The sequence below is a fragment of the Zonotrichia leucophrys genome, chromosome 6 (genome assembly GCF_028769735.1).
Source record: "Zonotrichia leucophrys gambelii isolate GWCS_2022_RI chromosome 6, RI_Zleu_2.0, whole genome shotgun sequence".
In the NCBI taxonomy this organism is placed as follows: Eukaryota; Metazoa; Chordata; class Aves; order Passeriformes; family Passerellidae; genus Zonotrichia; species Zonotrichia leucophrys.
In genome coordinates this window covers 16,450,530-16,478,157 of record NC_088176.1, presented here as the reverse complement: position 1 = coordinate 16,478,157, position 27,628 = coordinate 16,450,530, and the positions used below count along the sequence as shown (strand labels likewise).

The 27,628-nt window shown below is 39.6% G+C and overlaps 1 protein-coding gene and 1 long non-coding RNA gene across 8 annotated transcripts in view; both read left to right on the top strand.

The window, feature by feature from the left end:
* The window catches only part of PCGF5 (polycomb group ring finger 5), a 100,006-nt gene extending 90,283 nt beyond the window's left edge, over positions 1-9,723 (top strand). For all 5 annotated transcript variants that reach the window (XM_064716116.1, XM_064716117.1, XM_064716115.1 and 2 more), the window contains one exon: positions 393-9,723. In XM_064716116.1, the coding sequence (XP_064572186.1) occupies positions 393-440 (48 nt within the window). In that variant the 3' untranslated portion in view covers positions 441-9,723. The remainder of the gene's footprint in view (positions 1-392) is intronic.
* Positions 9,724-16,529: 6,806 nt separating this feature from the next.
* LOC135449769 (uncharacterized) overlaps positions 16,530-27,628 on the top strand; it is a 31,936-nt gene continuing 20,837 nt past the window's right edge. For all 3 annotated transcript variants that reach the window (XR_010440830.1, XR_010440831.1, XR_010440832.1), the window contains exons 1-3: positions 16,530-17,099; positions 17,174-17,278; positions 18,217-18,302. This is a non-coding gene — a long non-coding RNA (uncharacterized LOC135449769). The remainder of the gene's footprint in view (positions 17,100-17,173; positions 17,279-18,216; positions 18,303-27,628) is intronic.

Below are 27,628 nucleotides of genomic sequence, written 5' to 3'. Positions count from 1 at the left end.
AGTCTAGCTATGGAACCTCTGTATATAAATTTCCAAGTACATCACCTGTAAATATACTTTGGTTTAGAAAGTATAAAATGTCAAGATTGCTTTTTATCAAACACAGCAACACAGAAAACAGACTTGTTTGAGCACTCCCAAGTATAAATATAATAAAACATAAATATTGAAATATATAAAAGCAGATACAGAAACTGTATATCAGTAACAAAAAGCTAATAGATTTGAAGTACAGGGATGAATTTAACATTGTCATATACATCTGTCTTAGAGATAAGATTTGGCTATTCTTAAGGTAGTCTTTAATTGCATTTTCTTTGTATTGTTTATGAATCATGTCTTCATGCTTTCTTGTCTGTTTTTGTTGTTGTTTTTCCCTTGCTTGTTTTCAGTCTTACCCTATGGTACTTCAGTATCGACCTAGAATTGACTTCGGTTAGACCAAAGGGCCAGATCCCACTGAGATGAATCCTGCACTATTTGTTTACCCATCGACAGATTGCACAATGAATGGATGTGCCTGGATTGGGGGGACACAGCCAGAATTTCAGCATGCAAATAAGGACATTGTCTTTCTTAAAATTGTCAGTTGCATCTCTGTTGTTTCTATTAGAGCAAGCCAAGTGCCATTCTGCTACTGAAATGTGCATAAGATATTTGTGTATCTTAAGAGTGTGCTGCAAATCATAGCCAAAATCATGAAGTGTACAGTCAAGACTCAAAACCTATGGAATATTTTTGCTTGCGTGTTAGAAAACCTTTCTGGTCCTACTATTGATTACACTAGCAAAATGGCAGAGTGCTCATTCATGTGGTGTTGCAGTTTCACACACTTACTACTTTACTGAATATTGTTGTTTAAATCATAGAGTACTGTAAAAATAACTAAGGATTATACCTTGACAATATTTTGTACAGAAAATATATTTAGAAAAGTGGTGATTAGGCCACTACCTTTTCCTTGATAAGGTTCTCATGGGTCCAGGTATAGCTCACTCATGAGTGTGCAACAGTCCTTTTGCAGTGAATGAAGATTAATTACACTGAACAAGAGGTGTAGAACATGGTAATTCAAAATACTAATTTTAAATCTTAAAATTGCTAATATTGCTTGAAAGCATTGTAGCCTTTGTGATTGCACTTTCCATGGTTTCCCTGAAGTTTGGAATTTGGGATACTAGCTATTTTTGGAAAAATGGCTTCTGGTCAGATTACATTTCTTCTAATAAAACCTCCATTAAATGAAGGTAAAATAATACAAATGTCTATGGAACGACTAAATTCCTCTACAAAATTATGGCCAAGGCAAAATTTTTCATAATTACTACTTTTCATAACAAATATTTTCTTTTAAGATTGAATAGAGGTCTATAATATACTAAGACAAAATAATATATAGCTTTAATGACATTACTGTATCTCTTGTGACTATCTGGAGTTTAGAATTCATTACAGAAATTTTCATTAGTTAAGTCACAGCATAAAACTATTTCCATAAAATTAGAGGTAATGCAATACTGAAGATTAGCAGTCTGACCAAAATAATTCTTCAGGTCACCTTTTTTTATCTAAGACCTGGTTGTGCTGGATAAAAAGTGATTGTTGCCTTAGGTATTACAAGCATATTGGTTCTAGTATGGGATGTTCCTTGGGGTTTTTGGTAATGTTGCAGGGAGCATAGCAGTGTTTATGTTTTCTGTCTTCTGTTGTCTTTGCTTAAAAGTCAGTTGAGTTTTTCTGATCAGATTCTCTGGTGATACTTACAGTTCAGTCATGTTATGTAATTTCTACTTAGTACATGCCTGCTAGTGTTGTAGATAACTATTTACTTTCCTTATGCCTTTTGCATACAGCAAAAAGGAACCAAATCAATTTTTCACAAGCTACTGTAGAGTGAACTGATCATTCTTAGATAGACAAAGTGAAAAATCTTTCTTGGGATCAAATACAAAAGATAGATGTAAGGCTTTGTAAGTTTATGTTCATGTACAGTAGTATGTTCTGTAGGAGAAATAAGCAGGTTGTGGATTAGGTCTGGCCCCTTTAACGTTGTTAAGCATTCTAACGTTGGTGACTTGAGGAATCCCATGAACTTGGGTTGAATCCTACCACTGCACTCCAAAGCCCATATGACATGCAGAAATCAAGATGCTGTCAATAGCAGTCTGCTAAGGAACCCTGCCATTACAGGTCAAGGTTGCACATACTGTGGAATGCCAGTGGAACTGGGGAAGGAAGACGTTTAGGGAGATGCTGCTGCCCCTTTCTGCAGTGTGCTGGCCAGCACAGGCCCTGCTTTGCCCAGAAACAGGCAGGGGGGACGTGCTGGCTGCTGGGAGCAGACATCCTGCTGCCCACCCAGCCTGTGATGCACTACCTGACAGAAAGAAGATGCTTCTTGTAGGGAGGGCCCTTCACTGCAGAGTCTCTAGGGAAAAATAGATTCTTCTTGTATATAGAAGTCCACCTCATGGAGCAGCTTGGAAGAGCAGAGCATGCTTTCTGATTGAAAATCACTCTTCTCTTTAATATATACAGTTGTTTTGTACAGTAGAAATAGGATATGATTTGTAAATATTTACATGCACATACCAATTACACCTTAAAATTTTTATATATTTCATGTGTTTTTTACCAGAATTTTCACTGTAAATTTGCTTGACATAAAACACCTGTTTCAGTTTCCCAAAACTAATGCTAGGATGCTTAAACATAATTTCTGCTTGGTTCGCAGCACAATTTTTTTCTCAACAATTGTGTTTGCTGTTTTGAAAAAATTTGAACAGACTTGTTGTAAAAAGACAGGAACATACAAGTTTTAATCCATCCACCTAACAGGACCCTTGGAATAGCACTATTTTACCTTGGTGGTGGAATGGCAACTAATAGAAGCTTTTTTGACTGTTTGATAACTTCCTATATTCATAATTCAGAGAATCATGAATTTTCTCAGTCAGAGATGGACATTGGTTTTGATTCCTGGTATTTTCTTGATGCAAGTTAAAGCTGGATTACAGAAGGCAAATCTTCATTTTGAGCATGGAAAATACTGACAGATCTGAACCGACGTTCCCAGCTGCGAATGGCGGCATTAAATGCATGAACTAGCCACCTACACTTTCTGCATTTCTGGTTTGATGGCATGGTGCCTGAATGCTGCTATAGTTTAATCATTTTTTAAAAAGTCAAGTGCCAGTGAAATACATATCTTAACTGGGCAGCTTGTTCAACACAGGCACTGCCTTCTTTACAGGAAATTTTCACTCATATAGTACATATGTGCCATGCCTCTACAGATACACAGATTTATTTATTTGTGCCAATTAAGAGTATCTGAGCACCATAGGAATATGAGAATGCATGTGCAGATTCCTGTGTGCCAAAGATGGGGTAAAGTGAAATGAGTACCTAGGCATTCCCATCAGACTGCACCATATGCCATGCTAGAACTGATGCCTGGATAAAGTCACACATTCTGAGCATTTCCATGACAAGGTGTCACCACTGCATCCTTGTAAAACATAAGAATATAAAATAAGTGTTGCTGCCACTGTGTTTCTATGACTCTGACTTTTCCATATTAGCAGTATCTAACTGCAGAGGGACCTAAAAAATTCCGCACGACTACCTAACCTTGCTGTCCCTTATTTAGCACATTTGGTGCTGCTTGGATTTTTTTTCCCCTAGAAGTGAAAAGCTCATTAATGAAAATCATAAACAACTTTTTTTCGAGCATAGCTGGTTGCTGCATTTATCAAGTAACAAGCCATCAGCTAGAATTTAGAAACAAGATCTGTAATATCTCAAACAATATGGAATTAGATGATTAATTAGTAAATGTATCTTCCATGATGCATTACTACATTCCTGGTAGCTAAGGGCCTAGTCCTGTGAAGGAATTTTTTCATGAAATACCAGATAAGATTGCTACAATAACTGAAGTGACTCATCACTGTAGTTGGTATTGTTCACATGAAAGCTTTGGGGATTTGGGTCCTAGGAGTCTGCAGTGCAAGAAGTATATTGTGCATACTCAGCCAGCTTGCAGTTATGCAAAAAAAAAGTTACACAAGTATTATCTTGACTTTACTGAAAATGTTACACAAAGTGAAGTGCCTGATTACTAATACAGAATACCTTTTAAGCCCATTATTTTCATTTGACAGGGTAATATTTGCTTCTGAATTTTATCTATGGTCTTAATATTTTCAGCAAGAATATATCATAAGCATACTCTATTGAGAAGCTTTCATGGGAAAAGAGGATAAAAAGAAATGTGTTCTTTTAGATAGTTTAAGTTAAAACCAGCCTTTCTCAGTAGAAATTATATTAAAATAAGTACTTTTATGTTGAAAATATTCCATTTTCTGCATGAGGAACCCATTAATCCTGGATCTTCGTCTTTTTGTCTCCATAGGTTTCAGCAGCTTGTCTTGACTTTTCTGCTCTTATCACAAACAGTTCTAGTGTGTCTGCAGGAGAAAAGAGACTGATCCCATCCCATTCCATTTAGATATAAGCTAGGCTCTTACTGCAGACAAAATAATGGTCCAGAGTTCCATCTCATCTCTCCCATGAATAACTGGTGTACATGACTTAGTGAGAGAAGTAAACAATTTTTTCTTCCCTGCTGTTTAAAAAAAATAGGCCATGGCTTAGTCCTTTAATTGAACTAATCACTGAGTTGAATTTTTTGTTGGTTTTTTTTTCATATAACTGCAGACAAGAGGTATTTATTCACTGACCAGAAAAAAAAAATATTCTTAATTCACTGATCAAACTCATTTTTGTTCTGGAAAAGTGCAAAGGCAATTAAGACTTACATCCTTATCCAAGAGTTTGGTCCAGTTGCATCTCTTAATCTGGCAGATTGAAAGCATCTCTTAGCTTCCTCTGAAAATGCATATATCATGCTGCATATTCCCTTCTCATTTTACTTCAGGCTCTGTTGACTTCTTATTTTTCTCAGTTAAAATGTCATAACAGGCACCCTCTCTCCAGTAATTAATTCTATGTTCTTAGACATCTTTTGACCATTCCCATACTGCATCCCATTTCCTACCCAAAAGTCAAAACATTAAGGACTTATAAAGGTGAAATTGCACATGAGGTGTCAGCTCACAGGTTGCATTTATCAGACAGTTCTCATGGATTTCAGCAGTTTTCACAGCTCTGCATTTTCAATCCTTCACAGTCAATTTGAGCAAGGTCATGCTTCTATACAGGTTTCAGCTAAAAACACTTCTTTGAGGAGGGATTGTAGCCTACTGGAGTGTGTTCCAGGATGAGTTCCAAAACATGAGGGGATTGATTCACCTGAAGGAAATGTGAAAACTTCCAACTGCACATTTACCTCTAATTTTGTCACATAGGGGTTGTCTGACCTTCAGACCTCAGCTGAAACATCCCTTGCAGGAATGTCCTTCAAAAGATGATCTTACAGTATTTAATTTTTTTTTTTTTCATAAGGAGATGTACCTATTGATCTTTTCTACCTTCTGTCTGCACTGTCTGTAGGTCAGATTAAAACCTTAGGTTGCAGAATAGGAAATTAATTAATTAATTCCCAAAAGATCCTTCTATCCAAGGTATGTGCCATAAATCTTCTGCATTTGGGTACCTTTTTTAACTTAGGTCTCTGTGGTCCTGGAGTGGGGCAGTGAAGCAGAGGAGCTCTGTACATGGGTAGAGATGTCCAGGCTATCTTTTGTATTTACAGAAGGAGACAAAGTTTGGTAAGCTCAGGATGGAGGAGAAATTCTGGAATGAGAGATGTCTGTAGAGCAGTAGATTTTGCTGTTACATTCATTTTAACCAAAGATAGGCATTGGTTTGACTTTGCTTGCTTTTCTGAACCATTAGGTCCTCTTCTTTCAAGTAACTTCTACTTGTATTTTTAGGACATGCTTCTAACACTGCTGACAGTTGACAGGATGAGGTGAACAGAAGTAGCTACTGTGCATTTTCCTTTTTCCTTATGACAGTCAGTGCAAAGCAAAGAGTTGAGAGAAGGTTACTCTACAATATACAAAATAGCTGCACAGTAAAATGGTTTTGCTGCTAGTTAACATACTGAGGGTTTTATTACAAATGAAGTTGTAATGAAGATGGTTATTGTAAAGTGCAAGGCACATATTTTATAATGGTATTCTACTCTTAAAATTCAGTTTTGTATTATATTGAGTATGGTAGATATTGTTCTTGTTGTCTCCTGAATTTTGTTGTGGTGAAATGAAACATGCTCCATTTTTACTGGAAAAATATCACACACTTATTGATTTAAAATTAGTCTTTGTTGTCAGATACTTAGTTTGTTCTTAAAAACTAGGGTTTTTTAAAAATAAACTATTTTTATGGATAATCTGGTTGCCTGATAGTTTTAAGGGACCTATTTAATACCAAAGGTAATGCCACCCAGAAATGAACTTGGAATATGACATTGACACTTTCCTGGAGAGCCTAAATGGTCAAGAGGTACCTGGAGCCAGTCAAGCAGAGCTGAACCAGTGGTAGTTGTCTGTGTCACCAAGCTGAAGGGTTAGGCACACCTAGCAGTTTCCAAAACAAATTAGAAATGAAAGAAACAACAGGAATAGCATTGAGGTTTAGTCAACAGACATAGAGTAGCTCTGAGTCCCAGCTCATACTCCTGAGGAAAAGCACAAAGGCTTGCATTTACTGATGTGTCTGCTATACCTGGCCTGTGAACTAACAAAAAACTCAGTGTGCTGTCAATCCTGTAAACCTTCCAAAGCACAAAATAGTCACCAAGCTACTTTTGGGGTTTCTAGTTGTAGTTCAGTGATATTTTGGAGGGTGGAAAGGACAGATTTGGAGGATAATGAGAAGATATTAAGTATGTTTTACAGATTTTTATAGCTATTTTTTTAGCAAATGGCATTGCTGTCCTTGATGTGAGACCATTGATTAGTAAGAAGTGATTATTTTACTTGTGAAGTATAAAACAGAGAGAATAAAAAAATCCAAATTATCTTGATTTCCCTTTCCAGGATAGTGGCTAACTACACTGGAAAGTAATAGGTCAATATAATTATTTAGCTGGCTGAAAGATTTCATTCTAATACTTACTGATCATATTTTTTTCTCAAATAGAAGCTTCTTAGCACAAACATGAAGCAATGCATCATTTTTTCCCTTATTGCAGACTTAACTATTGAAAGGAAAGTATTTTGCATTTTTTTTTTAATTAATGCAAAGCCTGAATTGTTGGATGTTCCAGGCTACTGAATAGATGATATAGAGTTACTCTCAATGGATTTTTTGGGGGTGGGGGCCTAAGTGTCCTTATATAAGCTGTGATCCAAGTAAAAAGAAAGGAGCCTATGGTGAGCAGTAATAATGTTCTAATGCTTCCTTGCATTTGATCAGTGGTTACCAGTTTTTAATAAAGCAGCCCTCACAGTACTTAGGAGCTCATAGAACATATTGTGATCTTACGTTGCTAATTTGTTTTAAAATATGAAATGTTTTAAGCTTTTTGTCAAAAGTGATAACATCCTATTACAAATAAACCTTTTTGTGGTTGTAAAATTTAGCTTATAAATCATTCAAATTGAAGTGAAAAAAACACAGGTCATTGTTAATGACAGTCTATCCTACTCTTACGAATATATGTATTTTTGTAAAGGAAAAGCACTTGTAGATATTTAATCAGTCCAATATCTATCTATGTTAATGTTTTGGAAAAAAAAGAAGAAAACAAAATGCTGCTTAGAGAATCACTTACTTATTTTTTATTTTTTGTGCTCAAATGCAATTTCTTTTGATTTATGGAATGTTTATTCTGTGTGAAGCTGTATAGTTAGTACAGCTGGGCTAAATGCATTTCTCACATTAATCAGTTGTATCTGACTATGATAATAGATTGTGTCCAACCAGAAAGCAATTGCAAAACACAGGCTTGTGGTGCTGTTTTTCATCTTTGATATTAGCTTCATCCTGCCTTATAACTTTTCTACTTCATAATAAGTATAAAAAATGCTAATCATTTTTTGTGCTGCATGTGTTTCAATGGACATTTCAGGGTATATCTGGCTGTTTAGTTGAATCTTACTATGTTACTAACATTCTTTATAAGATGACAGAATTTTACATACAGTGTTTAATAAAGAGTCCCCTCGATGAAAAAGTGTGCAAGATTAGTCAAGTTTAATACTTACCTTCCTTCAAAGGAAGCTGCTGCTGGGTACATGCATGGAATGTGAGGGCATCACTAAAGATGCTGAGAATTTGGGCTAATACTATTTTTTAAAATTCAGAATAATTCACTTCTGATAATATTTTGCAGCTAATTGAAACCAAACTTTCAACTGTGTTTTGATTCATCATAATGCATTAACACAGTTTCAGGGAAGAAAAAATACGTAAAGAATTCTATTAAAGTATAGTAAAGAGTGGCAACCATATTTGTTTGTGTACATATTAGTGTACAATCCAAAATCTCTTTACTTATTTCAGTGGGATTCTACAGAGATCTACTTCATGGGCCTGATGCTCAGTTAAGTTCTCCAGCTTGACCTCAGTGGAGTGACTTTCTATAATTATCCTTGTAGCTGAGACTTGAAATGAGCCAGGCTTCCCACTTCCTCACTTAATTTCCTTTCATGGGTGACTAATATTGCTTAAATTTACTCTTATTATATTAACCTTCTCATGAGTAAGTTTTGCAATAATGTGTACACTAGCAGTAGAATTCATTGGTGGGAACTCAGCTGAGTAAATACTTGTGTCCTTGACAAACTGGGGGAGAATTTGACTCAGATTATAAACATTTGGAATGGCATTCTCTCATTTATGTTCATGCTTTGCAAAGATCTGCAGTTGATCAGGATTTGATATGTTTTATTACATGAACATTGCCCATTTTTATAATTTTTGTTAAGAGCTAATTTCTGTAGTAATTCATTAGGGTCAACATCTCAGGGTCCACAAAGTAGTAGTTTAAAATCCATTTGATCTGAGTGCAATACCAGCGCTGCATGCTTGTATGTTTTGAAGAACCAAATATGTTGTGTTTTGAAGTACTTTTAAAAAGCACTGTAAATTTCACCCAGTTCTACCAAAGGAATGTGAGGAGATTTTTAATCTGGAATCTGAGTGTGGCCCTAGAAAAAGTGAGACATTTATAACTGAGTCAGCCCTAGTGACCAATTTTCCATTTAGGGACAGGAAGTGCTGTACTTGGGGTTTTTTGGCAAAACCTCGTGGTCGTGCCTCTTGATGTAGAGTGAAGCCTGTTCAAATCTGCATCCACATTTGTAAGCAAGATTTATTTTGAAACAATAGCTCATGCAAAGCCTGTGAGTGGGCCTCTAGAACTTGTGTATAAATGTATCAGATATGTAATGATATTTCTAACAGTGAACTACCTGTATGGCTCAGTACTGGTGATGCTAAATTGGTGTTCCATGCTAATGTCAAGAGGGTTTACAGCACCTTTATAATGGATGATAACAAACAACAATTTGGCCTGACCTGTATGCTGCAAGATGCCTCTAGCCCAGTTGGATTAATTTTATGAAAAATCTAGATGAGCAAGAAGTATAACTAATCTGCTTACTAGCACTGAATTGCTCCTTTCTCAAAGCAATAAATATATTCATGTTGTAACATCTGTTGTGCAGCCTACAATACGAGTTGTTTTGTTGCATTGTTTCTATATAATTTATTTTGTGCAATAAAAAAATCTCTGGTTTTATCTGACTTCTTTGTCATTTGTAATAATATTTGAATTAAAACATTTGCTGGCTTTATATCTTAATCATGCAAGCATACTGTCAACTCACAGAAGTGTGAGTAGAAAACAGAATGCAATAATATTATTCATTATAGAAAAAACAAGCTTTTTCATGGCCTGATTTTATTCTAGTTAATGTCATAGAGTGCTACTGTTCATTTTCACAGGTGCAGAGTTCTGCCTAACATTAAAGTTGTCTGGAATTGGGACCCCATTTGTAAAATATAACCAGGTGGGTTACAGTGTGACTGTGTGCTTGAGGCTTTTTAAAAAAAAAGAAAGAGCAATCCCATAGAGATTCTGCAACTTTTTTTAACCTAATTTCAGTGCTTTATCTTCTCTCCCTTTTTTGATGTTTTTCTGAGTTAATATGTTTTCAGTAGTTTTATTATTCTGTGCACTTATCTTTATAATGTCATTGAGTTGTTTTAACTCTAAGGTAGTGTAAAATAAATGTGCATGCAAATTGGAAGATAGAGGATATCCTTACAAGTGAGCTCTTGGTGTGAAGTAGCATTATTCACACTATATACGGAATTACTGCAAAGAAAAACAATGGAGGGAACCCTGTTTTCAAGAGAGCTTGGACCTTTTGTCTGCAACACTACCTCTGAGTTGAGATGTGGCTCAGATATGGAAATAATAGAAAGGATTGCTGATTGGAGTAAAATAATCTGAGACAAAGTACATTCTGTATCTTCTTGTAAAATCCTTCTACATGTTAGGAAAAAAACAATTGCTCGTGAGCACAAAATGTGAAATGCAGCACATTGCAATACATGCATATGATTAAATAGTATTTGTTAGTTGCAATTTGTTAATTGTCTGTTAACAGGCTGAGAGCAGCTGTGGCACCGCTGGCTGCTCTGTACCCTGTGCAGGTGAAGCAGTGCAGCCTCAGTGGCTTTCTTTGGACCTTAACCACATGGGATATTTGACCTCCAGATTTGTCAAAGGTCATAAATCAATACTTTCCCTTCTTCTAAAAGTGTTCCTGAGATTTAAGGTCACTCAGTGAAAAGAAAAACCCAAACTCTACATAATGCTTCTACATAATGTCATATCATTATTTATTAAACAGAAATTGAATTGCATAGAAGTGCAAAATTCTACTTCTAAATAGTAAACTTTTCCTCAAGGAAGATTTCCATTTAAAATGCAGTGATAAAATTATTCTAAATAATTACTTTGTTTCAGGTAGCTAAAAAGAGAACCATTGTGGGGGGAAAAAACCTCATGCATAAGAATAGTAACAAATGCCTGATAAGTCATAAGGCTGTATTATGTTTTATAGAAGGAGGAAATTAGGTGAAATACAAACAGCTGTTTACATCAAGGGTGCAGCACATGAATATCCCTGTTGGAACTATGATTCACATTGCTTTCTACCCTAATTATTTTTCCCTCTCTTATTCTAGAGGAGGATATGCAAGGCAATGTCATTATAGGTAACAGTAATGTTTTTCAGAAGAAAAGTGATTTCGTAATTTAGGTTTCATTAGAGCAACAGAAATTTGCTGGCAGTATGTAATATGAGCACCTTGTTCCAGTGGCACACTTCCAACATGTTCATTTGGAAAGAAGACTGCTGCATCCACAATTAATAAAAGGTTGAGGCTTTTTCAATTGCATTTTATTTGATCCTATCTCCATTCCAGAGTGTTTGTAAGCCTTTCTTTTCAAATTCTCAAGATTCCTTTTCCCTTCCTGAAAGGAAATGAAATCTTGCGATTTCAGTGGGGACCAAGAGAGGAATCTTTGGTGCATGTCCCTGCCCTTGATGGCATGCCATGCCTTTTGATGGCTCTGACTTAGGGATAGATTTTTTTCTTTTTTTTTTTTTTAAGTATCCATGCCATGTCCCTCATATCTTCCCCTCCAAGTTTTGTCTTCCTCCTTGACTTTTTCCCCTGCTTTTGCAACATCTTTGAGCTTAGTTTTGGCATGTTTTGGTCCTTTGCAATGCAGCTCATTTCCTCACAGCCTATTTTTTGAAGAAACTATAACTTCTGATTTTCTGGGTTTTTTGAGTTTTTTTTCAATTGCATTTCATTTGATCCTATTTCCTTTCCAGACTATTTGTAAGCCTTTCTCTTCAGGTTCGCAAGATTCCGTTTCCCATTAAAAATGGGCATCTATCCCATTAAACTCACACAGGGAAATAAAACTTTCTTATATGCAAAAACACCTTATCTTATCTGAATTATTTATAGGTAATGTTGTGTCCTTTCCTGTAGTACACAAATAATGGCAGTAAGTGCACTTTTAGATATGGAAAATAATTACAAAAAGTAACTTAACAAAAGCTGTACTAAAACCAATTTTGGAGACACTTTGGATTTAATGTCATCCTTTTGCACATGTATGTGTCCCATGCCCCAAAAACTTCCAGTCCTGCTGCCTACAGACTCCATATTAGAGTCCTAGCACATCTCCTGAACCAGCAGAACTTATTACTAACCAGCATTCCTCCTTTAATTTCTCTGTCCATGTCCTTCTTAAAGTAGTGTGATTTTGTCTTGACTAGTTTCTAAAATGTGTTTTATTCCCATATCCCTCCCAGCACCTGCTAGAAGCGCTCTGTGTGCTCTTTGTGTCCTTATGCTACACCAAACATCAGGAGTTCTAAACATCCTAAATAGTGAGCTCAGGAAATTCACTGTTGCTCATGTGCTTTGCTAGTTTATGATGCTGGATGTGTAAAGCACCTTAGAACTCACAAAGAACTCATGGAATATTTGATACTATCACCAGGGAAAGAGAAATAGGCAGGGCTACCAATGCTGTTTGCCCTTGGAAGCAGTGTCCAGAATAGGAGCTGTACTTCCCTGAGTACTGTCCTCATCTCCAGTGTGGATTGCTTTATGATGCTACACAGCAATTGCACCAGCTGCTTCCAGAGCCTTTCTCCAGGCGTTAGCTCAGGTTGTCACCGTAGGTGCACAGTGTGTGCTGACTGGGAGTGGCACAGCTGTGACAAACAGGTGAGCAGCACTGACAGCAATGAGCCATGGAGTGCCCAGGGGCACTGGCCAACCACCAGAGGAACAGAGGGCACACAGGTACAGTGCATCACCATGAGGGTGTAAAAGGTTGGGCTGAAGAAGAAGAAGGGCAGATGCTTGCAGCCTTCTGAAGTGGTAAGGTGTTACTCTGTATGTGTTGAAGCTTTCTGAAATTGTATGATGATACTCTGTGTGTTGTGGCTGTCTCAGTTGTGACATGTGCTGTGACAGCTATTCATTGTCTGGTAATCAAAATCCCTGGAACAAGAGAAGAAAATGGCATGGGTCTGTAGTGCTGAATAGTTCTGTAACTTGCAGCAGTCAGCCTACTCCTGTTTCTGTGTTCTGCTGATTGCCAGAATCCTTCTTCTTAGACTGAAAAGTTTTTCCAGAGTACTATATAAATCAGCAAAAAAAAATTACTACAGGGCTTGAGGTAAGCAATATGCAACTTTGTTTTAAATTGTTATTTGGAAAAATTACTATAAAAGAGCTCTCTGGCTAATACTTTGAGTGGATGAATGCATGTTCAAAGCATAGCCCATGTAATTTAACTTTTTTTAAAAAATTTATTCAGAGACATAAAAATTCATAAATGTTTGCTAATTAAAATTTTTGTTCATATAAAAATAAATACATAAGTTACGCTAGTATAGCTTATTTAAAGAAGTGGTACTACGAAAGAAAAAAATTTGCTCTGCTGATTTTGACCTAGGGCTGTTATAGTTTAATTTTCTGTACTTGCTATAAAAACAAGGTGTTGTGTCACATCATAATGACAGCATGAAACCAAACATGTGTTATGTAGATTCCTGATCCTATAAAGGCTTGTGCTGAAGGAATACTCTCATGTGTAACATGCAAGAGATGTCCATGGGTTTGTGGTGTTGTGGAAATACAAACTGGCCTGCTGGTTGCATGCTCTCCATTTGTTTTACAGGTTGTATTTAAAACAAGAAAATCACTTGGAAAATAGATGCCTAGCCTTTCAAAGGAACCCAAAGGGCTTTGTAGGTTATGTATTTAAAACATACACATGAGGAGTGACTTTGCTATGGCAACGCGGCCATAGGTAAAAGTAGAATAGAGCAACTTGTCCCAATAAAGTAATTTAAGTGCAAGACAAGTGTTCAAAGTAACAGCAATGTGAAATCAGAATTCACACCTAAATCTATTCAGGCCTCTTCCCTGACTTTGGAGAAAAGTGCCATTAAACCTTTTCAGTGACTGCACAGTGAGCTGCCCACCATCTGCATTCAGCCTCAAAACACTGATTTCTGCCTGCAGCTCCTTCTCTATGGCAAGACTATTCTATGGCAAACAAATTCTCAGGTGAAACAATTAGAGTAAAATGCTTTATGAGCCTTAATATAGTCTCAATTCCCATCATGGGGAAACAACAATAATCACTGCTTAAAGAAGCCAACAAAAAGCTAAATTGTTCTGAGTTCCTTCTAATATATTCTAAATTTTGAGAGGTGGATGTGATAGGAGAACCTACTTGTCTTCCTAAGGGAGAGGGCTGTACACTAATTTTCATCCTGATGTCATCTACTGCTAGTCGCGAGAGGAGGCTGGCTAAAACCAGATTTGGATAGCCCTAAGAAATTCAGTCTTCAGCTCCAGTAATTCTTATCTCTCCCAATTGCACACCAGAAGGTGAGGACAAGAATTGCCAGGGATGTCACATCCCAGAGGGCACCATGAGGAGGAAATTGCCCAGCACACCAGCACAAGGGTGTGCCAGGCAGCTGGACACAAGCTCCACAGCTGCAGGGGTGCAGGACTGTCTGAGCTATGTGCAGCTCTGCGAAGGAAACTGGCTGCACAGGGGCAGTGGCTGTGGGCTTTGAAGCCTTGTAGAGCTCAAGGCACTGCCAGCAAGGCTGCCTTCAGTTCACTGTAGACAAGGTGTCTGTCCATGGGTTATATAGAATATACTGTAGGGGACCTTTCACCAAAAAACATTTGTAATACCACCCAGTTCTTAACTGCTGCCAGGTTAAAGTACATAGCCAGCAGATAAACTGTGTTTTCTAAACGTCCTCACATTTTGCTACTAGGAAGTGTAGACTTAGTTTCAGCTACTGTTTGCAGACTAACATTGAGAGCTGGAAATCAGTAGAAGAGCACCCCTGAGCCTTCCTATAGGACTGCAGGCAGAAATTCTGATAGAAAACAGACTTGTTGGTCTTGTGGCCATCAGCTTGAGACTGAGGCTGTGGATTCAGAGATTTCTTGTTGCTAAACTCTTTGGGAACACAGGTCATGGGGAAGGAAAACCACCTAGAGTGCAGCAGCTGTATCATCTGCTCTGCTTTTATTTGCCCACAAGGAACCACTGGAATAAGAATAGTGGTAAGGAGTGCACATTTGTGAATATAAGTCAAATGTTTCTGCAGGAAAGTAAGCACTAGACAGTGCTTCATGCTATTAATAGCTTCTAAGAAAAGATAGAATGTCCCAAAAGCAAAAAGCATCATCATGGGTTGTCACCTGCTTCTCAGAGAACTCATCCAAATGTAGTCCTCAGAGATGATTATTTCCATTGACTCTCTAAGTCAAATGTGTTTTCTTCCACTTCAGCACAGGATCAATTATAATCATCTCTAAAAGCTTATAGATACAAGCCCCTCTAGTGCAGCAGACCACAAGGCACATAAACATTTTTAATTTGATGACCCAAAGCTGAACTGAATCCCTCTCTCCTCATGCATCAGTAAAATTTAGAATGATGATCAATGAATGCTGCATTAAGAATGTTTAAAATGTCACTGATCCCTTCCAAGCAACAATTTAGGAGGCTCCACTTGTGTCTCTGCAAAACTCACAAAGGGAGGTGGTTAGATTTTTCTGACTTTCATAAACACCTGAGCAAGACAGCAACACCCAGGTGCTGAAGCAATTCTGAATAAGAATGGGGAGCAGCAGCCCAGCACACAGCTGACTGCCCTCAGCAAAGCCCTGTGGATGTATGCAAGACCCAGGTTTCAGGGTGGGACACAAAGCCCTGACAGGTGTCCATCCCAAGGAACGCGAGGAAAAGTTCCTCAAGTGTTCTTCAGAATCAGATGGATCAAGGCTTGTTTAGCTTTCACCCACACCGTGATCTTTCATCAAGGGTGGAATCCATGTAGAGTTTGTGCTTTACATTCAAAGAAAAAGTACCTTTTGACAATTTTCCAAAAGCCCCATTAGGCATTTTATTTTTCTAAATTTAATGATTAAAGCCCAGTTCTGGAAGACCAAAAGGCAAAGCTTCCCCCTTACACTGGGAGAACTTCAGTGGCGTGGAGAGACTACAAATATGACAAATACAGCTACAGCGAAAGAAAGAGGGTTCTGTGAACGGAAAATGTCTTATTAAATAGAAAAAAATTACATTTTTTCTTAATAGCTGAAGTATATGAAAGTAAAAGCCAAGGAAAAAAGGGAAAAACCAAAAGATTGTTAATGTTTTTATAGATGCTCTCCATGTTCATTAGTACTTAGCATTTTTCCTGTTGAGCCCTAAGCAGTTGGCATCTAATATACTGCTGTTAATTATCAGTGCAGAGCAGCCTTTCCCTAGGCTCAGATGTGCCCAAGTCAAGATTTTGAATTGTAAAGGTAACCACCTTTACAGGGTTGGGTTAAAACTGAGCTTAAATGCATGAGACAGCTGCTGCAGATCAGATGTGATTGCTGGGGAGGAGGTGCAGAGTTATCTGAAGGTCTGGAAACTCCATCTGTGTGCAGTCTGTCATCAGCCCTGATCTTTAGGAGCCTGCTGTTAGTAAAACAGAGAGTCCATGCCCAGGCGGGATGACCCACCAAACACTGCTCTGCAGCTGTGGTCTCTTATGTGCTAAATATTTCTAGCAATATACTTAATCTTTGTTCTTTTCAATATGTGACACAGCTGGAGCTGGACTCTTCTGATTTTTATATATATAGCATCTATAATATGTGCTAATATTATGGTATTTATAGCAGGTAATTATGTAGAAAAACAAAGGTAAATTGACCTGGTGCTTTGCTGCCCAGCAATAAGCAGAAGAATTACTCATATTCTGGAGCTGTAGGTATGAATGTGCTGGACCTCTGCATTTTAAGTTCATGGTATATGATACATGTCACAGATATCTGTTTAAATCACAGAAAGATTCTGACCACCATCTTTTATCATCAATTCAATTGAAGCAGCCCATGGGCTGCTGAAGGCAGAAGCTTTTGCCATTGATTTCCCAGCAGCAGGGAGTGCTGTGCTTGCTCTCCCCAAAAGTCCCGTGTAAGGAGCCAGCTGCACTTTGTTAAACTGCTTCCATCCTTCCAGCTTGGATCTCCCATCAAATCAGGTACTGACTTATCAGATTTTCTTAGAGAAGATTTCCCTCTGTTTGTCATTAACCTGCCTTTGTCCTTTTAACAGCAACAGCTCTGCTTGAAATTACAGTGGTTCATTTCTTTGCAAGCAGCTCTCCCAGTGCCCATTGTGCCAGCAGGATAGAAATTGCTGCCAAACCAGCAGCCACAGGTAGGAATGCAAAGTCCTCTTAGTACTCAACCCCTTCCTTATTAACACAACATCAAAGCATGTGCCACCTGTAACATAAACAGGCCCGTGCAGAGACAGGAGGATTGTTCTGGGTATTTCAGCAGACCTGTTCTGTAAGTGCCCTCAGTGGCAGTACTCAGTTAAGAATGCATTATATTAATCTAAAATCCTGCTAAACAGTAGGTAATTTATTCAGTTTCTCCTTTCATTCTCTCTCCAATTTACAGTGTTTCTCTCAGTTTTAGTTCACATCATAGACTTAGACTTGATGGTCCCAGTTCCTTCCCACCTTTCATCCATTCAATCTCCATACTGCAAGGAGAAATGCTCCACATTAATACTGCATTTCTGACTAATTTCTGATGCATGTTTCTCCTATGAAATCCTCTTCTCCTTAACTGGGTGGATTTTTTTTGTTTTGCCTCCCTGAGGCTTCTGCCTCTGTGGAGATTTGCTTCAGCTTTTACCAAATTGTCTTGATATTATTCCTGAGAACACCTGCATTTTTTGGTTTTTTCTTAAACATTAAGTTGAAGCCTTAATTTTTCTATTTTCTTCCGAACTTTATGTAAGACCAGCTAATGCACTCACTAAATCTGTGCCCCTTCTACCCAAGTGTGATTCACACAGAAATTTAAACTGGGGCCAATTTCTGCATTGCCTTTGCCAACATGTTCAAATCAGGGAGATTGCACATCCTTGTGTACAAGCACCTAATTCTGAACTTTCTCAGTTGAATTCTACACTTTCTCTGTGAACATCAAGTTAATGTAAATCAGAGTAGATTAGATGCCAAGGTCCCCTTTTTAGTATATACAATGCTGAATTTAATTTCTCTTAGTCAAAACAGAAGAGAAGCAGAGCAGGTGGTTTGTGTATTTCATTCTTGTGATCAATGCTATTATTACTTCCCACAGGTTTGCAAAAACAGACCCCACTCAAGTGGCTTTGAGGGTCTCCCCAGGAATATCCATAGGCTGCAGGGTCTCCCCAAGCTCTCCAGGTGAGTCTCTCTGTTTCCAGTGCAGAATTCCTCCTGGGATAAAAGCAGGCATGGGACTGGTTCCTTCTGTCCCACTGGGGCAGTTTTAGAATGGTGGTGATCTTTGCTGTGCACATCATTGGGCTTTATCATTAATTGAACTTTATGTCAACTTTGCATTTGTTTCAACAAGAAAACAGTATTTATCATGGAAGTGGGTTGAGTCTAAACACAGTGAGAATGGACCAGAGCTCATCACTGCTCTTTATTAATCTTTCAGCCAGCTAATTAAAGAAGCAGAACACATTCTTGCTCCTTGCAGTGCTTCCTAGTATAGACAAAGTATTAATTTCAACCTTAGCTGCAGGAGGATATTGGCAAGAGATGTTTGGATCCGAGTAGGTTTCCAGGTTTGTTTTAGTCTGTTTCTTAACATCTGCTGAGGTGGGTGGCTGCTTCAGGGGGGAGGAAAAATTAACTTTATTGATTGAGTAATTTCCTTTATGAAGGCTCTAAAGGGGATAGCTGCCTGCAGAAATAATATTTGTTAAATGGCCATATTTGGAAAATGAGTCAGTGAGAAAATAGCATGCAAATCCACCAGCTTTTCTCCAGCAGGGAAAGAACAGAAATGTGCTAATAAAGGAACATAGATGCTGACCTGGAGATGATAAGATAAAATGACCCTAAAAGGAATTTTTTTTTTTGTTATTAACTAAAAAAATACATTAAGAAAGAGTTGGAACTGGCCATTCCAAATGCTAAAACTTTTTAAATGAGAAAATTTGCACAGAAATAATTGCCCACCTGCAAAATATGTTAAGATCACATTAATGCTGCATGTACAGGGTTTTGCTGCTCTATACTTTACCTACATTCACCTGTTTTTTCTAAAAAAAAAAAAAAAACCTGAAAGAGGACACAATGATGTATTCAAGACATTAGCAGTAAAAGAAAGGGAAACATCTTTTTGCTGTATTAACTACTTCAGCTTACTAAGGAATGATGACAAGACCCTGAAAAGTTAAAATACCTTCCAGACAAATCCTTAGGTATCAGACCCAGGCAGCAGCCTATCTAACTAGCTACAGTTAGTGTCTCTTTAGCAGCTTTGTCACTGCTGACCTCTCTCATTTACTGTGAGTCTTTATGAGAGAACATTTTCCACAGCCTTTTGTCCTGGCAGCTTACTCTTTAAACCCAGGAGCAGGCTGAAACAGTTTCTACAGTCTACCAGTTCGTGGGTGTCTTGGGTCTCATTTCCTCTTGAGTTCCTGAAGAGATGCCAAGGCTTCACTTGGCCTTTATGATGCTGTGGGCTTGGAGTGCCTGCTAGGGAAATGGTAATGCTTGTTATTTGGAAATCTTGGGGAAGGGGACCAGCAGCAAATTGATGTAAAGTTAAATTATTGCTTTTGTCCTTAGCCTTGAGACTGGGGTGGGAAGCGGTAGATGAAACAACACGAAATCTGATATTTGCTAAGTAAGCTTTTAAAACTCACACGTTAGCCTGGGAGGCTGCCTGTGGAACAGAACAACTCTGCACTGATGCAACTGAAACGCTCTGTGCCAGAGCTGAGCCCAAGGCAGCCCAGCCCCAGAGGGGAGGGCAGGGAAACGCTGGGGCTGAGCAGCCCTGGGGGAGCCCCCGGGCTCAGGGTGCCATCCCACAGCCCCCAGGGCACCCCAGCAGCTGGGAAACGCTCTGGGGCCTGGGCTGGGAGGTGTAAAAGGTTCACAGCAGTGGGACTTGTTGTCACTGCAAATCCCTCCCCAGCACTTCTGTAACCCGGGTAATGAAGCGTGCAGCAAGGAAAGCCAGCACTGGGAGTGTCTGGGGCTTTGCAAAGCAGATCCACAGCACCAACAGGACTGACTGCAGGGTTTGGCAGTGCCTGAAGGCAGCACCTGCCCTGCCCTTCCCTCTTGGTGGGCACTGCCTTGTGCCTGTGCTCCTTTCCATGAAATTCCCAAGTCTCATCAGCGACAATGAGTGTTTCCTAGCCCACCTGAAAACTCTTCTCTCTGGAGTGGTTTTGCTGTATGATTTTTCAGAGACATAAGTTCCTATACCCGGCACTGGTGAGTCTGCACCTCGAATCCTGTATTCAGTTTTGGGCCCCTCACTGCAAGAAAGGCTTTGAGGTGCTGGAGTGTGTCCAAAGAAGTGCAACAAAGCTGGTGAAGGGTCTGAAAAGCAGCTGAGAGAGCTGGGTATGTTTAGCCTGGAGGAAAGGAGGCTCAGGGGAAGCCTTACTGCTCTCTGCAGCTGCTTGAAAGGAGATTATGGCAAGGTATGGATCAGCCTCTTCTCCCAGGCAGCTAGTGACAGGATTCAAGTTACCCCAGGGGATGCTTAGATTGGATATAAGGAAACTTTTCTCCATGGAAAGCGTTGGCAGGCATTGGAACAGACTGACCAGGGAAGAATTTGAGTCACTGTCCCTGAAGGTATTTGAGAAGTGTAGATGTGGCACTTGGGGACATAGTTTAGTGGTAGACTTGGCAGTGATAGGGTAACTCTGGATTTGATGATCTTGAAGGTCTTTTCCAACCAAAACAATTCCATTATTCTGATTCCCAATGTTCTTAGAGGGAATTAGTTGATCAGAGCAGTACTGAAATACAGTGCTCTAAATACAACCAACAAAGGGAAGAGTACTAGGTGTGAAACAGGCACAGAATGAGGTGTGTGATGGCCCTTCCTAAGGTTATCACAAAGACAAAACATTTTAAAGAAATACAATTTCCTACAAGTCAGAAGGCACCAATTCTGGCCAATGAACATTTCAGCAATTCTTTAAAAATAATCCTTCTAAGAATAACATTTAAACCCTCTGTTTACAGTGAGGGTTGTTTCCCTGCCCTGGATTGCAGAGTGGTTTTATCCTTATTCTGTTTGCTTTAATAAAGATGGATGCATCATTCTCATGTCCCAGAGAAATATGAATTAGGTTACTTCCCTCTAACTGAAGTGTCCTCTATATCTTAATTGGATGTACTCTAATTTGCCCTGTGAGACTGGGGAAGTGGAACCTTCTATGCAGAAAATCCTGCCCATTTCAGGTTATACAGGAGGTCTAATGAATGGGCTGCTGAGGCTGTTCCATCAGCTCCCTCGATCTGCCCCAGAGCCTCCATCAGCCTGCAGAAGAGAAAATCATTAAGCATTGCAATAAAAGTTTTCATAGTATTTCCAGGCAGATGAGGATCTGCTCTACTGAATGTAGTGTAACTCAGTTGTTCAAATGGGGCAAAGCTCCTAGTCTTGCACTGGCTTTTTCCCAGAGGCAGCACATTCAGAAAGAAGTGTTGTTAATGCCCCTTTTCGTGCCAGCCACGTTACCTTGAGCTGCACCTTTTCCATAGACTCCAGTTGTATGTCAGGAAGCTCTTCCACTGGGAGTGTGTCAGGGAAGCCCAACAAGTGTCAATTCTGATCTCCACACCAAAATGGCAAACACTGGTCTGCTTTGTGTTGGATTTGGTGTGAAGGATGGGCTCAGTTATCCTTGTTTGGGGTACAACATAAACACTGCTGGAATGGCTGCATTTTCTGTAGGATTTACCCAGCTCTGTCTGGTCTTCAAAAGGGGCACAAATGACTCTTGTAGAGTGGACCACAACTGATTCCATGAGTGAGAAGCAAAATCCCATCTTTTTTGAAAAAAACCACAAGGCTTTAATGTCTTTCTTCTGCATTCTGGTGTATTTGGGCTTACTCCCAGTAGGAAGACTATTAATATATATTTCTTCTTAATCAAGTGCTGTTATTGAAAACTATATTAATTCAATGGCAATCGATTAAAATGGGGGTCTGAGCATATGACAGAGGAGAAGAGAGGCAAAGTAGGGTGGGTGTGTTTGTCCTGAGACAGAATTGATTGGGATGGACCAGCTGCATTCTTCTGCTATCAAAAGGGATGTTAGAGAATTAAAATGTAACTTCAGTAAACAGAAACTTTGTTAAATAGTAAAATGCTTTGTAGGCAGAAGAACAGGGACTGCCCCTGAGGTTACACAGTACTGAGAATTAGGATATAGGTCTGTACTGGTAATACCTGTTCACTGCTAGAAGCAAGCCAGATTAAGCAATGTTCCTCATATATTCACTTCTCAGAATTTAGGGGGGTTTAAATGTTTTTGTGATTTCTGAACATGCACTGTGCCCTTGGAGCTGCTGTCCTGACAGTGGTGGGGAGAAATAAAAAGCCTCAAGTTAGAAGCCTGAGTTTCATGGGAATTGTAAATGTCTCAATGAATTTCAGTGGTTCTTTAAGCAAGCAAAATGAGAGACTGCTCCAATGCCTCTGTGTAATCAATTTCAACATTTATGACTCAGACTATGAAACATGCAGTGCTGAATTATTCACTTTGGGCCAAGAAGAAAAATAAGACATCTCTTACTACACTGTGAAATATTATTACAGGACAGCAGTGGTATGTTGAACTCCTAAAAATCCTCTTAGTGTAAACTAACTGAAAGTAGCAAAACATAACAGTCTTGGCTTTGGGATATATACAGTTTAATTTCATAGTCTTTTGGGGTTTGTTTTTAAAACTGCACTTTTCTCGAAGCACAGGAAAAGCTGAAGTGAAAAGACACGCATTTGTTTATTGGAACAGCACCATGTAACATGATAGTTGTTATTTCTGTTGCCTTTGATCCTGGGCACACAGACAGTATGGCTTAAAGGTTGGGCAGGGTCACAGTCTCTCTGGCTCCTGGGCCTTTGCTGTGGATGCCTGAAGTGGTCTTCGTTCAACACCTTCACAGCAGCCTATAAACTCAGCAAGTCATCTCTTTCCAGCTTGTGAATCTCCTGGCATTTTTTCAGAGAGATCATCCCCCTTTTGCACACAACCTTTTTGCACTTTGACTAGCTGAAAGCAACCCAGACCTAATGTTAACATTGCTTGAAAAGCTAGGGGGAAAGAACTTTTCAGGAAAAAACCCAAAAACAACAAACCAACTAAATCAGATATGAGACCATTTTACTTGTACTTATACCTACTGGCTGAACCCAGAAAGCCTCATTATTACCATACTAATTTTTAGGCAAAATCACTGGGTTTTTTCTTTGCTCTATGACATATTATATCAGCAGTCAGAAAGCTTGAGGAAAGAATCATGCTCAAGCTCAGCAACAAGTTGCTTGGATGATTGCATGAGTAAAATGCTCTACTACAGCTTCAGGGAAAAGCTTTCCTGCAGGGGCCTGGTCCTGGCTCTGTCCTGCGGACACTTCCATGGTCCATTTCTGCAGCTTGCTGTAAGTCTCAGGTGTGCACCTTTCCCATGGCAGTGGGTGGGTTCTGCCCTTGCAGGTAAAGCAGGGGCTTTGCATCTGGTTCTCTTCTCTACTAAAGAGAATTCAAATCCACACATCCTATTTCCAAGGCAACCACTTATCCGGGAAGAAAACCCTTCTCTCCTGTTGAGTGCGTTCTTCCAAACCACAAATAATTAAATGGAGAGAAAGCATGGATACAAAGAAACAAAAAGGCTGCAGGGCTGTGGGCTACTGCTTAGGGCACTCCTGAGGAAGAGGAGGGTTCTGAGCCGTGGTTCCTGCCCCCCGGGATGAGCTGTGCTTGTCCCTTGAGCAGTAATGCCAGAGAGAAACCAGAGCCCCCTTTGCACGGTGAGTGCCTCCCTGAACAGCACCGTGCCTTCAGCTGGTGAGACGAGGAGTGTGGGCTCATGGAGGATGACGGTGTCACCCATGGCAGAGGCATCCTGCTCAGAACCATGGCTTTCTCGCCCACAGGCAGAAGCAGGCAAGCGTCAGATTAAGTCATTGAGAGCACCCCAGCTCATTCTCTGTTCTGCAGGAAGCCAGGAGGTGCCATGACATCCATCTGCACCTCTGAGACTTGGGAGCCCACTGCCCAATGGCTGTGTTTGCTGCCCCTGGGCTGAACTAGAGCCCTGCTTCTGGGTGTGGAGAGGGTTAAAGCAGCGCAGGATGCTGAGCATCTTTGCTAACCCTCAGCTGAGGCACTTCTGGCTGTATAAAGTGGTGCAGCTCAGGGCACCTGGATGGGGAAGTGCAAACAGGAGATATAAGTCAAATTGAGTTTTTCCTCTAGTGCTAGGAGGCAATCAGGCAAAGAGAGTCTGGGATGGGATATTTGAGTCCTGCACAACTCTTTTTTGATGGCCTTGTATGCCTTTTTTTATCTCCCTCCCTCTCTCTTGTTTTTGGTTGGTTTTGTTTTTTTTTTGATTTTGGGTTTTTTTAAATTATTCCAGGTCTCTTGGTCTGATTTCCCTAATTTCAAGAACTTTAACAGATCTCTGAAAGGATAAGAATTTAAAGGGATTAGGTACTTCTAGTGCAACAAAACCTAAGAAGCGTCCTCTAGCACATGGAAAAGACAGTCTAAAACCTGCTTCCAGCTCCTCCATTTAATCTAAAGGTTGTCTGCTCAAGAAGCTTGTGAGGAGTCCTGTTCATACCAGTACTTAGTGCTACAAAGCAACACTGCTTTTGGGTATGTGCCAATTTGGCTGCAATGATGTTTTAGCCAGGACATGTCAGAGGAAGGGGGATCAGCACTGGCTCCCTCCTGCTGCCCTGGCAGGAATTCCCTGTCACTGATGGCTCTGTGCTGCTGGGGCCAGGGAGAGCAGGCTGAAAGGAGAGTTAGGATAGGCAAGGAAAGAGTGACATGTAAAATCATGAATCTCAGCATTCTAATCACAACCATGGTTATAATTAGTGATATGGCAAAGATAAAATATGCAGCATGCCTGAGGGATCTATATACCTGCCGCTCCTGGATTGCTATCTGACAAGCTTATTAACCACAGCAATGTTGAAATACACACTCAGAATGGTTGCTTGGGACTGGGCTGACTATTCTTTCATTACAGTGACATGGAGAGAGCAAAGTGAAACTTAAGAGTTAAGGAAGTAGTGAAATGAAGGATCTATTTTCTCAATCAGAATGAAGGAGCTCAGGCTAGCAAACCTGCATTCCAACTGATGTGGGAGATGAGTGATCTCCCTCCCTTGGGGAGACTGATTTTCTTGTGCTTACATTTTGGAGTGTCTTCCATTTTCTTTTGCCCAAGTGTGGGCACTTCTGAGCCACCAGGCTTTCTGTGGATGCAGAACAAGAGCACATGCAGTGTGCTGGGTGTGGATGTTGGAGCATTTCTTCAGGGTAGGCAGAATGAGGCTCCAAATTCGGCTTACTAAATGAACAGCTTTCTCAGCTGTAGGTGCTTGGGTGCGTAGTGCTGAGTAACTACACCTAAATACGTCACTAATGTTTGGTGTGTGCTGACAGGTTCTGGTGCAGAGGGAAGAAATCCTTTATCTAAAGGAGAAAAACGCAGAGGTGGTCATAAACTACAATTTCTCTCCCCTGTGCAGCGCTGACGTGTCAGTATGTGTTCTTGTCCTGCCTGCTTGGGACAGAGAGGTGAGATAATGAACATTTTTTTGGTTTTGACCTGTAGAAGAAGTCAGTCATGTGGAAAGTGTTCTCTGGAAAATTTCAGATGTGTTTCTGTACTGACAACACCTACAATGGCTTGGCAGGGCACTCTGACAATGCTTTTGTGGCACTGCCTCACACTTGCTCACACTTCTGGTCTCTTTGCTGGGTGTAATTCAATCCCCTTCTCTGTTGCCCCAACAGAATGGACTGGTTCAAGGTTTGTGAATTCAATCACTTGTTCTGTCCACTTAGTCAAATGTGGCAATTTGAAGTGGAAGCCATAGCTCACGCAGGGGAATTGCACACTATTGAAACCCATATGTCTGGAAACTTGGAACTATTAAAGAATTGCAAGTGAAATAGGAACCTTGTGAGTGAATTGTAGCTCTGAGACCCAGTTTCACTCCTGCCCCAGGTGGAGTCTGACAGGGCAGAGAACAGAGGTGTCTGTAGGAGATGCATGTCACAGGAGTCTGTCACCATTGTCATTGGTGATGCGAATGTACATGAGTTAGAAGGGCTTTTGGGAGTGCCTTTCAAACTTTCAACTTCTTTTCTGCATTATTAGTAGAAAACGATAGAAGTGTATTTATGCTTGGTCTGATGCACCCCTTGAGTACCTTACGCTTTTGCAGAAGCTGACAATTAAAGGAGCTGCTTACAGTGACTGGGAGGTTTGTGGTGGAAGCACATTCCCCTCTCTGTATGGGAATGTTAGGGTTACCTTCATCTCCTGAGTAATTGATGAGCAAGGAGAGCACTTCCTCCAAACTGAAAATTAATTGTAGTTGAAGTTTAGGGAGCCTCAATGATGATTAAACAAACCCAAACTATCTCATAAATTGAGAGTTGAATAAGTCCGTACTTTGTTCTGCTCAAACATCTGTGTTTAAACAAAATCTTTTCAATTGCACCATTTATTCACCCAAGAGCGCCCAGCCCATTCTCTGTCCCTCACCACAATTTCTCACTCTCTTTTTAGCCACTAATACCCCATTGTAGTACAAAGCTGGAAGGAGGCTGTGGAGGGGGATTATTGTGGGTGGTAAGGAAAGATCGCCACTTGCTTTAATTTTCCTGCTTTGCAAAAGTATGAAATGCCAACATGCCACCATATTTTGGGTCAATATTTAAAATTATTGAAAGAAAAGATGTAATAAGATGTAATAGTGGCAGCTGAGTGTTGATTTTCATTTTAATGCATTGGATATTTATGACTCAATGACAAAGGTCCACAATGCCACTAGACCAAAAGGAGATTTGGCCCCAAAGGCACACCTTGTAGCACTTAATCAAGCAAACACCCTAAAAATTCAGGTGGAAATCTTGCTGCAGGATAATTTTTTGGCTATGAAGTACAAGAACGGCAACTACATTAATAATTTTCAACACGATATACTTACTCTCTTCTTTGTAAATGACTTGTTTCTTATTTGTGCTAATAATGCTAAATCTCCTTCTTCCTGCACAACCACAGAGCTTGCTTTAAAGTACAGAAATTGTTATTGGCCTGTTTTCAGCTGATTCTCTTGACATCAGTAAGGAGATCTGCCTCTCGCTGGAATGCATTAGTGAATATGAATGTTATAAATACATCAAGAAAAAAAGACATTTCTTCAAAATAAGTGAGCAGCAGCTCCTACCTCAGCAAACACCTTGCCACCTCCACTCAGCAGCAGGCAGAAAAATGGCTGTTTGCAAAGATGCCCATCTTGTGAGCTGTTGCCTTCCATTTTAAATCCATTATTTCTAAAGGATTCAGTCATATTAAATATAAACAAAGGAAAGTCTTGACAAGTCAAGCAAAGAAGCAGTATCATTTTACTACAGAGTCAAAAAAAAAAAAAACTTGCTATAATTTTATATCCCCTGGGCAGAAAAAATTGCTTGCTAGT